The 12,673-nt window shown below is 52.5% G+C and overlaps 1 protein-coding gene across 1 annotated transcript; it reads right to left on the bottom strand.

The window, feature by feature from the left end:
* Positions 1 to 4,100: 4,100 nt before the first annotated feature.
* LOC144724144 (neuropeptides B/W receptor type 1-like) lies at positions 4,101 to 5,120 on the bottom strand. Its single transcript, XM_078603054.1, has one exon. The coding sequence runs from the start codon at positions 5,118 to 5,120 to the stop codon at positions 4,101 to 4,103; it is 1,020 nt and encodes a 339-aa protein (XP_078459180.1).
* Between the last annotated feature and the right edge of the window lie 7,553 nt (positions 5,121 to 12,673).

The following is a 12,673-nucleotide window of genomic DNA, read 5'->3' as shown; positions in this document are numbered from 1 at the left end:
GCGCCTTGAGGCTACGTGAAGTGTGGAAGGTTCGCTGCTGGCAGGAGATCACGGGACAGACCCAGGTGCCATCTGTTGACTACCTGAGATGACTGACTAATGCGCCGTCCGCGTGTGACACACACATACACATGCACGGTAAATAAACACACACACACACCGCAACGCTTTTAAGCTTTCGCAGATTAATGCAGTAGGCTTGCGCAAGCAACACAATGAATGACATTTAAATATTTAGTTTTGATGATTAAATGTCACGTTAGTTGCCCAGTCTTGCTCGACGTACATGCAGCGTCGTGACGGCGATTCCATTGGGAAGAGACGCGTCCGTGAAATATTCCCTGGCCAACAACGCACTGACGCGACTCCGATTTGACCTCTGGCGGTATAAAGCGTAGTGGTGACATCTTATTCTTTTGGCGCTCAACACGCCCATTCATTCTCCGGATTGTGAAGAAGGCCGTGAGCCCGAAACGTCGCCCTTTTTATCTACTTGTTCCCTTTTTTTTCCAAGTCAGCGTTTGTTGTCGAGAGCGTGTCGAGCTCGCTCCGGTCGCGTGGCGGTGGGGGCGTTGACGATGGAGGCTCCGTCCCCCTCATCTCGACCTCAAAGTCACGCGCACAACCTTTGCGAGCGTCACGCGCACCTCCGATTAGCACGGTTGGCTACGTACGGTGCGAAAGAAGTTCAACCACACGCACATACACCCACATACAATGGAATTGAGCAAAAAACATCTCATGTGTATATATATATATAAGATCGTCCTGAATCATCTTGAATCAATATCACAGCTGGCATTAATTTCACATGAATCGGTGATGTGTCGCACGTGTGTGTGTGCGTGTAACGGCGGTGTGACGTTCTTGCGCGCTGCCTTGGCTGTCTCTCCCCGTGTTCTCGTCGTATCTGGCGAGGTATAAACGCGCACTCTACACGATGTAGATTGTTTTTTTAATGCGTGTGTGGGTGGCCATCGCTTGATTGCTACGCATGCGTCACTTGAGACACAGTCGGAGACCAGATGTTCCATCTCGAGGGATTATCTTGTTGAAATATTTTGATTAAAAGATCTCTTTTCCCGTGTAGGGCTGATTGAGGCTGACACATTACCAGCGCTTTCGAAGTCATCACATACCCACGTGTCTAATATCCAGGTGCGGCGTAAAACAAAAAAAACCGTTACGATAACCGGAGATTCATTTTCAACCGGGGTTTGTCGGCGAGCCGGAACAAAATATTCTCGCACCCGGAAAACACCACATCGAGTATAACCCTGCCACTGTGTTAAATTGTCAAGTGCAGTAACACCCGGTTTACGTCGGGGATGCGTTCCGGAAGGGCGCGACGGCGAATATCGAAACGGCGTCAACGAAAACGATGTAAAGGGCTGTGGGTAGAGGCAATGGATGAGAGACGATGGATAACGGGAACAGACGGACGATGCTTAAGTCAGCGATGTAAGTGTGGGGGTCGAGGCGACGCGAATCGGGTAACGGCGGTGTGAATGATAGAGTGACGACGTGTTTGCGAAACGACGACAAAGCGGGGAGACTAAAATCGGGGTGTTACTGCACCACGCAATCCAAGTGTAATTGTATCGACGTACGACAGGGGGAACGATTAAATGATCCCGTGAGAGATGTAGGCCTGGTTATATCCGTCTGATCGGGATGTGGCCCGTCTGCCAGCAGTGGCGTGAGCGAAACAGTTGCAGGGCTGCGCCTTTCCCTTGGTTGAGTGTCAGAGCAAGAACGGTTGCCGCGAAGTGGTGGCAGGGGAGGAGGGAGGAGGAAGAAGGAGGAGGGAGGAGGAGGGAGGGAGGAGGAGGGAGGGAGGAAGGAGGGAGAAGGAGGGAGGGATGAGGGAGGGAGAAGGAGGGAGGGAGGAGGAGGGAGGGAGGGAGGAAGAGGAGGAGGAGGAAGAGGAGGTGGAGGAAGAGGAGGAGGAGGGAGTAGCAAGAGGGAGGAAGGAGGAGTGAGGGAGGGAGAAGTGAGGGAGGGAGGAAGAGGGGGATGAAGAGGGGGAGGCTTCCCAAAAAGTGAATCTTTGAAGTCCCTATCGAGTTGGTGAGTGAGCGGGTCCAACCACACGAGCAGAACACGATGTTTACATGAAGTATATATATATACACTGTACCGTATTCTGGTTATAAGACGCACTCCCTTCATGTTTTGAACGTACACGTTGTGCGTGCGTCTTAAAATCCGATGTGTGTGTGTGTGACCAGATCCCGATCCTCCGATTGGCACTGTTGGCTATGTACGATGCGCAAGCAGTTCGACATTGCACCGCACACGTTTGTATCCCATTACTGACACACGGCAACACGTCCGTCTTACTTTCCGGAGCGTCTGGAGAATACGGTATGCTATATATATACTTGTTATATGGAGATGCTGAAGGGGAGGTGACTTATCACCTACATAACCATAAACGCTCCCCTCTCGAGCGATATGAGATTCTGTATCACATCATCTTGAGTTGACATTGTCGAGATGGGAGTGCCGCTTACCAATAACGTCGCCTAGACGAGCACTATTTGATGAATGGGCGCCCGACACTGCTGATGAGTCACAGGGAGATCGAATCTTGGGGCAGAGTTTTTGCGTGTTTACACAAGTGGCTGCTGGCGGAAATGGGCAGGATTGTCCCGATGATTATTATTGTAAGATTAAGACGTTGCGGAGATTTAGACGTTGCGGAAAGTAAGACTCACCCACAACTTACGCTCGGTACCAATACAGTTTATACAGCTCTACTCTAACACACGCACACACACGCACACATGCACGCACACACCGGATTATAAGACGCACGCCCTAACTTTCGCTTTAGAATACTGCACCAGGAAAAAGCGAGTCTTATAATCCGTAAGCATGCGGACATTCCTGGAAGGCCAATCGGCCAATAGACTAAAATATACTTACATTTTATGTTAATAAAAAGGATCATGAACTGATTTATTTTACCTAACTTATGCACGTAACTACTTCATATATAAACTCTATCAACAACAAAACAATTATTCTTACCACGCGGGAAGGGGGCTGTGACGCACACCCAGCTTTAGATCAACCATCGATCAATACATCTCAACATCCTCACGATCGTCGCGCGCGACCCCTAATTGGGACGCTCGTCGAGAGTGAATCGATGTTGACGGCCCTCCACGTGGCCGCCAGCACACGTGACCGAGCGCGGGGAAACGCTCGTGGCGACTGACTGCCCATCAAGCGCAGCGTTGTCAACATCACACGGACGGGGAGCAGGGGGGGGGGGTTGTTGTCGGCATCGACCCTTGCTGATCGCACCATCAAAGGTGTCTGCCGCCAATTACGCGTTGCTCACAATGCCATGTTGTGGGGGGGGGGGGGGTAGGCGCTTGAGCGGTGGAAGCAGTAGTCGGCGTTCTTGCGGCGAGTCGATATCTGGACATGGCAAAGTGCCGGCTCCCACACCGCGCCTCCTCCAACCCACCCCATTCACGACGAACCTGTAGCCGCACTGACCAGCCCGGTGAAGTATGGCCTACCAACAGCCACGGCCGATGCGAAGTGGGGGAAGAGAGGCCTTCATCCCTAAGTGGATTGACAACGGACTGGGAGTCATCATTATCATCATCATCACTATTATTATAACAGCGGCGTGAGCTTGAAGCCGTACATTACGCGTTTAACTTTCTTTTCGTCACAGTCGCATTACAGCTGTGCTCTTGGCGTCAATCGCGTCACGAGACGGAGACAGCTCAACGATTTACGACCTCTCGCAAAGCGAACAGTGCACCACCCTACGCCAAGGCAATGACGACCCGGGGAATACAGAGGACGCCACGGGTTGGATTGCCGAAAAGGTGCGCACTGCAATGATTGCCCGTTGGCCTCTTGGTGTTTGTCGCCAAGGTTGTCGCGTCGTGCGCACGAGACGAGGGGACTGCCAAATCAGCGCCTCCTGCCACGGACACCTGCGAGACTTTCGCTTTCTTCTGGATCCGGCCGAGGGCGGCGTTGGACCAGCGTGGGCTCCGTCTCTCGATCACCACGCCAACCCCTCCCCCCCCCCTCGATCACCCCCCCACCCCCCGGCTCCTCCGTCTCTCTCACGACGCCTCCTTGCACTCGGAAATCTTCTTGAAGCTCTTGCGGAAGCTGTCGTCGAGGAAGGCGTAGAGGAAAGGGTTGAGGCAGCTGTTGGCGTAGCTGAGGCTCGTAATGAAGTAGGAGAGGCCGACGATGAACGGCGTCTGCTGCACGTCGGTGGTGAAGGCCACAATGATCGCCAGGTGGTAGGGCGTCCAGCAGAAGAGGCACACGGTGATGACCACGAACACCATGACCGTGACGCGCTTCTTCGCCTTGTCCAGCGCCTGCGCGTGCGAGTTGAGGCGCATGCTGCGCAGACGGTAGAGCATGGCGCTGTAGAGGACGCAGATGGTAGACACCGGGATGACGAAGCCGAGGAGGAGGGCGTAGAGGCGGCTCGCCTTGTGCCAGAACTTCTCCGGATCGGGGAAGTCGAGCCAGCAGCTCGTCCTGTGCAGCTCGTCCGTGTAGGTGGTGGCGAAGACGGCGAAGGGCAGCACGATGAGCGTGACGAGCATCCACACGCACAAGGACACGATCTTGGCGGCGCGGTAGGTTCGCCGAGGCAGCTTCTGAGACTTGACCGTGGCCACCACCACCAGGTAGCGGTCGATGCTCATGACGGTGAGGAAGAAGATGCTCGTGAACATGTTGAACTGGTCGATGGCGATGATGAGCTTGCACATGACCTCGCCGAAGGGCCAGTTGAGGAGCAGGTGGTTCGCGATGTTGATGGGCAGCACCAGCGTGAAGAGCTCGTCGGCGATTGCCAGGTTGAGGATGAACACGTTGGTCACCGTCTTCATCTTGGGGCCCTTGAGCACCACGTAGATGACGGCGCTGTTGCCCGTGAGCCCGATGGCGCAGATGATGGAGTAGATGATGGGCATGGTGATGTAGAAGTCGGAGCAGTAAGGCGGCGTCGCGCAGCCGAAGAAGGTGGAATTGCCCGCGTCGGCGTAGTCGTCCGAGCTGCAGTTGCTCCCGTTCGTGGGGACGCAGTCGAGGGCCGCTGGTCCTTGCATCTCGGTCCCCATTCTGCAGAGACGTTGTTAGTTTATCCGCATCCCCCACACGCCCCACCCCCGAACACGCTACCGCCTCCTCCCCTCTCCTCCACCAACAACGAGTTTTCTCGCCAAAATCCAATGCAAGTTCTGTCAATTACGAGGGTGACCATTAAGCGCGCGCCGGGAAACGTCTTGGGGTCGAGATGGATCGTGCGTGCATTGGTTGACCGACGTAAGTTGAGCTTCTTTCGCACCGTACGTAGCCCAACCGCGCTAATCGGAGGTGCGGGGGTGTAAGGACAACAAACTAAACACACGGAGCAGTGCTAACGAAATGAGTTAGTCAATCTGGACGATGTGAAAGTGCGTAGCTCCAGTGGCTTCCTAATATCGGAAGGAAAGAGCGTTCCAGACGTCCGCAGAAGCGCATCTGAAAGCGCGCGATGATCACGCGGTGACCGTCGTCTTCATTCGACAGCGAGCCAAAAGCCGCCGCTGCTACTGCTGCTGCCGCTGCTGCTACTGCTGCTGCTACGAGGACGACCACCGGAGTTGGCGTGGTTGATGGTCTACGCTCCTTGACGAGACCAGCGAGGCATCGTGGTTTATCGCCGCGTCACTGGGCCGAGTGCTCCACCTTAATAACGAGCAGCGGATCGTGAAGAGACTCCTTGGTCGTATCCCTGATGAGTGGCCTAAGGAGACAAAGGGGCGTTAATTGCAAATAGCGAGCGGTTAATGACGCCGGGCGATGCGCGATTCGTCACAAATTAACCAGGTGTCAGTCACGCGGGGCCTGCGTATCGGTGCGATGAATCTTGTGCATTTCCTGTAACGGACTGTTGCGCAAGTGCTGTTAGCGAGCACCTATGAAGCCTGGCACGGCACACGTGGGGGTGGGTGGCCAACACCACGCCCCGGCCGTCTTTGTTTCCCCAATGCTGATAATTACACACCGCACCAGATACTCATTTGAGGCTGAGTCGGCCTAGGGGAGACTCAGGACCGGTTCATTCGTCGCGAGCGTGAAATCGAACTCTGATGGCTGGATTCGTAGCGCAGTGCGCTAATCACTGCGCCACCGCTCCCCAGTCACGCACGCGCGCGCGCCCTCACGCAGCGTTGCATTACAACGGATGCGACAACGGAGACGCGAAAATGAGTAAATAACTACACGTCCCTTTGGCCAAAAATGTATGAACCGCAAGTGAAGTATGCGCCTACATCGTGGATAATTTTGCGGACAAAATCGGCAACTCCTCCGAACTTTGTTTTTCAAACGCGAAACTGTTGCGCGCGCGTCAAATGTTCCAAAATGCGTAAACATCGTTCTTGAAAGAACCCATCCGCCGCGCTGTGCAAAGCTCTGCGATGAATTGCCGGGTTCCCACCGCGCGTTGCTCCGGCACGATGTCCGACGTTTCGCTGACGGGAATGCTCACCGGCACGTGGAGCGAAACGTGGGACATCAAGACCGAGCAAAGCACGCGGCACGACCCGAACACACGAGTCGATGTTTTTTTTTTATTAAGCTAATTATTGTTGCACTAAGCAAACGACATAGAAAGCGACAACGCAAACAGCAAAGCAAATAAAGGATGGTGCTCCGCGGGTCATTGTTGTAAACGAGCTTGGGACTGAATGTTTCTTACCCAGCGTAAACAAATACAACCAATCACAAAACAACACTGAGACGGGGGTTATTGAACTCGAGTGTGAATCCTTACCGAGGTGTGGACTTAGCAGCGGGATGATGCGAAGGGGCCAGGCTGGAGCGAGAGGAAAGAGGCAGACTGGAGCGAGAGGATAGAGAGAGAGGCTGGAGAGAGAGAGGACAGATGACGGGGAGCTCTGCGTGCTGATATGAGCTACCCGTCGGAGGCCGTCGGACTGCGAGAAGGGCTGCGTGCAGAACGAGAGAGAGCGAGAGAGTGGCCGAGAGAGTGAGCGAGAGAGTGAGCGAGAGAGTGAGAGAGAGGTGGGGGTTTACATAAAGCAAAGTAAAAAAAAAATTACGAAATGATGAACGAAGCAAAGTGCCGACTACATCGAGCATCGTCTTGTTTCCACTGATCGTAAAAAAGAAAGGAGAGAGAGGGGGGCTGCAGAGAGAGAGAGAGGCAGGCTGGAGCGAGAGGAGAGAGACGGAGGCTGGAACGAGAGGAGAGAGACGGAGGAGAGAGAGGGAGACTGCAGAGGCGGAGTCGCAGCTCTGAGCGCGCCTCTTCCGAGTTGGAGTCCTCAATGCGGAGCTCCCCGCCCCCGCAATTCCACCGTGTAGGGGAGGGGGGGGGGTACCTGGTGTAGCGGTGTGTAGTCAACGTCGTCACTCGGGAGACAAAGGCGGCCGGGCGTGGTGCTGGCCACCCACCCCCTCGTGTGCAGTGCCGGTCTTGCTAGGTGCTACTCGCTAACAGCACTTGCCCCTACAGTCTGTTGAGGCTTCCAGGGGGATCTTTGTCTTTGTTGTGCGACACGATCTCAGCTACGATACCCGGTCGTGCACGAGAATTACTCACAGCCCGCTGTCAATCCACTGCTGGATGAAGCCTCCCCCCCCCACGCCGTATTGGTTTATGCAGAGGACGGAATACATCATTAGGACGGTTTACATAATTAGGACGGTTTACATAATCACAACACAAAGGGAAATCACCGGCTCGGAAGGTCGGTGATGATTTGGCCCCGTGCAGGCTGTGTTGAGTAAATGCATCATAGTGCGTCCACTTCTGTTCTAATTTGAGGGTTTCTATCTCACGTCTTGTCCCCCTCCTGGTTACAGGCGTGTCGATAAGGAGCTCTGCTCTGTTCACACGGAAGACGTCAGGTCCCACAATTTTCTCATCTCCCCCCCCCACCTCCAACTCGTGAAGCCACAGAGCCCAGCGTGGGAGAGGGGGGCGGGGGGTAGCCTACGCGGAGATGGAGTGATGGAATTGCCGCGGTGGCTAGGAGATGTTAACTACCTCGCCTGGTATACAGGAGGTTGTGGGTTCGGTTCCGACCCTGACGCGTGGTGTTTATTTGGAGTGTACGTGTCTCTCTCTCCCCGTGGCCGCGTGAATTTTTCTCTGATTCCTTCGGTTTTTTTGCCTCCACATGTGTAAACATGCGTTTAGAGTTTTTGGCTGATGCTTTACATTTTCACCGTGGTAAGCCACTTCGTTGAGCTATCATTTGTGGCCAAGTCACTTCTGAAAAAAGAGTCATATATAGCTCAGTGGGCCTTGCCTGGTAAAATTGAATAAAACCATGTTATTGTTTCGTGAGTGTAGTTTATATCAGCTCGTGCGCACGGAGCTCGACGGCTTGTTGCATCTGGAGAGCTTGCGAGTGGGGGATTCATCCAGCAGTGGAATAATAGACGACACAAGACTCGAATTCGGTGGAGCTCAAGAGCAACTTCTCAGCTTTTCAAAGGGGTGTTTTGTTCCCAGCTGGGCCCTTAACGCATCACCCAATTTATTCCGCCAACGTCGCTGCAACATGATGCCCCCTCCGTGAACGAGTCTCGTCTGTGCGCGGCAACGAACAGTGGCATTTACGAGTCAAATTATTTCAGCTTCACACCGAGCCCGGCACTTCTTTGATCTAAATATCAGCACGACTATGACCGATCATTTGTAGAAACTGTGTTCTTACATCTTTCACCGCATTCATTCCCCCCCCCCCCAGACTTATTGATGCCCAAGTGGTGTACGGTCATGGTTAGCACATCAGACTTGCGATCCAGGCGTTCTGGGTTCGATCCATAGGATTTTTGGAACAGAGTTTTCCATCAGAGTGTTTATTGTGGGGAAACCCTGGACCTGTTAGATTCCACCCGTTGTTTCCCCACTCATTCTGCATATGCGAGTGAAGCTTGACACATGCTAGTGAAACTGATATATTTTTATTCTCACAGAGCTAGAATTTAAACGAAGTGTGTGCTCATGTTTTTTATTGTTTGTGCAGTCATTGGGAACCGAGCTGAGGCCACCAACTCATGACAAAGACGACCACCGCATCGCGCGACGCTTTCAGATGCGGTTTTGCGGCCGTCTGGAACGCTCTTCCTTTCCGATATTAGGAAGCCACTGGAGCCATGCACCTTTAAATCATCTACATTGACAAACTCATTCCTTTAAAACTGCTTTTTGTGTGTTCGTTTAATGTCCTTCCCACCAGACCTCCGACCCGCGCGGTTGGCTGCGGAGTCTGCTTGATGATGATTGATGCTTTTTGAAGAGAACAGCAAGGTACTGCGGTTCATTTGTGACAAGTACGGTGCGAAAGAAGTTCGACACACATACACACGCACATGCGCACGTACACAGCGAGGTCTTGGTTGACTCGCACGTGGTGGCCGCCCGCGATTCTCGAGCCCAGGACTCGAGCGACGTGAATGTGTGGGCCAATCGGCCAGCTCCACACGTGGCCGTCATCACAGCCGCGCGGCTCTTCCCTCCGGCAGTAATCGCGCACACGGTGGGGGTGGACGTTGCGGTGACGCCACCGCAACAACAACAACAACAGCAACAACAAAGTACCCCCGCAATTTTCTTGAGGATTGGAGCCATCACATCACTCGGCGTACGATGTGAATAATTATTAGCAAAATGCCACGCTAAAAGCCCTTCTCTTGTGCAATACCGATCCATCACTGCACCCTTAAGCAATGAGCTTTGATTTACGTCGAAACAAGAAAGTGCCTTCTGACAATAAATTTACCGATTTCATAGGCCCTAATTGCACGTGTCCATTCCCTGTGGCTGTGCACCCGCGGTTATTTAGTGGCGTTTTAAGGACACCTGAGGCAACTAATGGGTCTCCCATAAAGTTTGTGGCGAAAAAGGAGAGATATGCGCGCTCAGGGCGCCTGACGCTTGCAATAAATGTGACGGGAACCTTGGTAATAAAACAAATTAATCCATACACTTTTACAAAAAAGCAAGCTTGTTGATAGTGTATTAAGCTAATTAATGCGACAAAATAAATAGGCAGACGTAACGCCTCATTGCCGTGTTTGTAATTTCATATGATAAAATATTATTTTTGTCCCCACATCCCATCGGCTGCACAGCATTCTGGGAGTACATTTTGTCAACGGCAAATGCAAGCGAACTCTCCACTGGCTTCGATATTGAACGTCGCATCAGCAGATTTCGTGAACTGCGCGATGTCCATAGGCGTGGACCCTGTTTGTTCGATATGGGTAGGAGTTTGACTTAAAACCGTATCACACGTAACACATGGGCTTTAAACCACATGCATAATCATCAGCCAGGATCAATCCACTGCTGGACGAAGGCCTCCCCAAGCAGTCACCATCTCAACAATGACTGTCTAAGCCAGACCGTCAACATATGCTGTAGACGTATTAGCACCAATGGATAAATCCCCCCCCCACCCCTCCCCAACATAAAAAGTAACGTCAAAATCACGTAGACATACGGCTATAACGTTTCACAAATCGCACAGCTCTAAATGATGACTGGAAGAACATTTGACATTTCCTTGTATCCGTACTATAAAGCGTTACATTTATCGCTGCCTCCGTCTGAAAGACGCCGCTCTTCAATAAAGAATGGCTCTCTGAAAGGCGGGAGGAGCGCGGCTCTCAGAAAGCAACACGTGGCGTTGACAGGTCTCATCCCCGCAGCACAGCCCTGAGCCCAGGGCTAATTTGTTATGCGTCGAGATGTCGGGGAAAAAGGAGGAGAATGAGGAATTCATTACCTGCAGCTCTTTGTTGCCAATAGTGACACATCATTTTGAAACCGTGTCAATTATGCATCTCTAGAGGCTCATAAAACGGCTTTGCTCGTCGAAGTGCATCAATTGAATTTGTCCGCACACTTTGTGCTGATTGTTCTGAAGAATAGGCAGACTAATTTCTGACATTGTATTAAAAAAAAATCTAAGTACGTGCAAGGCATCATTTTGGTTGTTGTGGTTTCCCCCCCCCTCCGATTCCTGAGAGCAAATCCCGCAACAAAAAACACCCCTCGCGTCCCCTGCTCAAAGCGTCCCTCCATCTCGGTGGACAGAGTCCCGCTCATGAAAGCGGAACGCGCGTTCGGCGTCGGCCGTAACACAGTGACGCGTGTGCGCCGCGCCAAGATGCGAATACAGATTTGTTTACATTATTTATTGACCGAGAAAAGCTGTGCCCTTATTGAATCCAAAATAAAAAGCCGATAAATCCAGCGGGGAAAAAATAATAAAAAATAATATATATAAAGGGAAGTGGCGTCGCGCCGAGGAATAATGGGGGGGGGAAAGATTGGACCGCTGATGGTATATCTGTCTTGGTCCAGCAATTGTCGAGTGTCCGAGTCGCGTGCGTACTCGAAGCCAAAAGTGCGACATGAACGTTCGAAACCGCAGTCGGGCAGCGATATTGTCCACTGAGTGTCCCTTGTGGGGCAAGTACATCATCACTGGACATAAGCTCGCTCGCATTTCTGAGCCCCGAAAATAGACTCGGTTATCAGGGTTGCTTCTGATTTGAAAGGGGGGGGGGGGTGGGGGCAATTTTGCGGCACATATTGGATGGGCCTTGGGGGGGGGGGGGCAGGTGGAATTTCGTGACACGAGGACGGTGGCTGCTTGCGAGGTTGGCTTTTTGCTGCTCGCGCTGGAGATGATGTCGAGTGAGGACACGACGCATCTCAATGCGCTCTTCGCGCAAGCAGCTCGTCACAAGCATGTGCTAAGGGCCCCCTCAAAGTGACTGAATACGCAATCATAAAGGGGCGTGGGAGGTGGCAGCGGCATGGCGAGGCCTTCATCTGGCAGTGGATTGACCATAGCTGGTGATGACGTAGCTTCATGATGACGTAAATTGTCCAAATATAATGTCTCATGGCCCCAGTACTTGGGGCCCAGTACGTAGGGCCCAGTACTTGGGGCCCAGTACTCATGGCCCCATTACTAATGTCCCTCAGTACTTAGGGCACCGCTTCAGTGGCTCCTCTTTGTGCAAGGTGTAAGCTTTACTTATTGATTTACTAATTTCTAAACAAACAAACAAACAATCCCATCGTCGTGACGTCGACGGGGCTGCCCACCGTCATCGCAAGAATGGCGGCGGACCCACGTGACTTCTGGGAGCGGCGGGCGGCAAATTGTGGAGGCATTGAAACTGCGAGGCTTTGTGTTACGGGGTTCGCCAGAAACGAGTAGCGTTCCTCAAAGTGTCGACAGCCACTGTTGGGAGACCTTTCCAAGGCACTGTCAGTAGCAGCAGCAGCAACAGCAGCAGCAGCCAGCAATGTTCCTAACGTCCAGGGTTAAGAATTAAGAGGCACGGTTAAAGAAAAAGGTTGTTGTAGCTGTCAGTCTCTGACATCCCACTGTTCGTCAGAGCGACCGCTGTATATGTTCAACTACCACACTGCAGGTCAACATACTTCTCGCGTATGGTATGGGGGATGGGGGTGGGAAGCATCAGTTCTTATGGATGATGTCACAGTTGAATGTTAAGGTGCTTCAACCAATCCAAGGCGGCAGTAGACGTTGTTGGGATCGCAGCGATAACGATGAGGTTGTGTGCGGTGTGGATGGAGCGCTTTGTTGGTGATGCGTTTGATGGTTTG

This window comes from Lampetra planeri, chromosome 2 (genome assembly GCF_965212315.1).
Source record: "Lampetra planeri chromosome 2, kcLamPlan1.2.h2, whole genome shotgun sequence".
NCBI lineage: Eukaryota > Metazoa > Chordata > Hyperoartia > Petromyzontiformes > Petromyzontidae > Lampetra > Lampetra planeri.
This window is presented reverse-complemented; position numbering and strand designations above follow the sequence as displayed.

What these genes read in the sequence shown, in the direction of transcription:
- LOC144724144 (XM_078603054.1), bottom strand. Translation starts at nt 5,120, where the DNA reads ATGGGGACCGAGATGCAAGGACCAGCGGCCCTCGACTGCGTCCCCACG.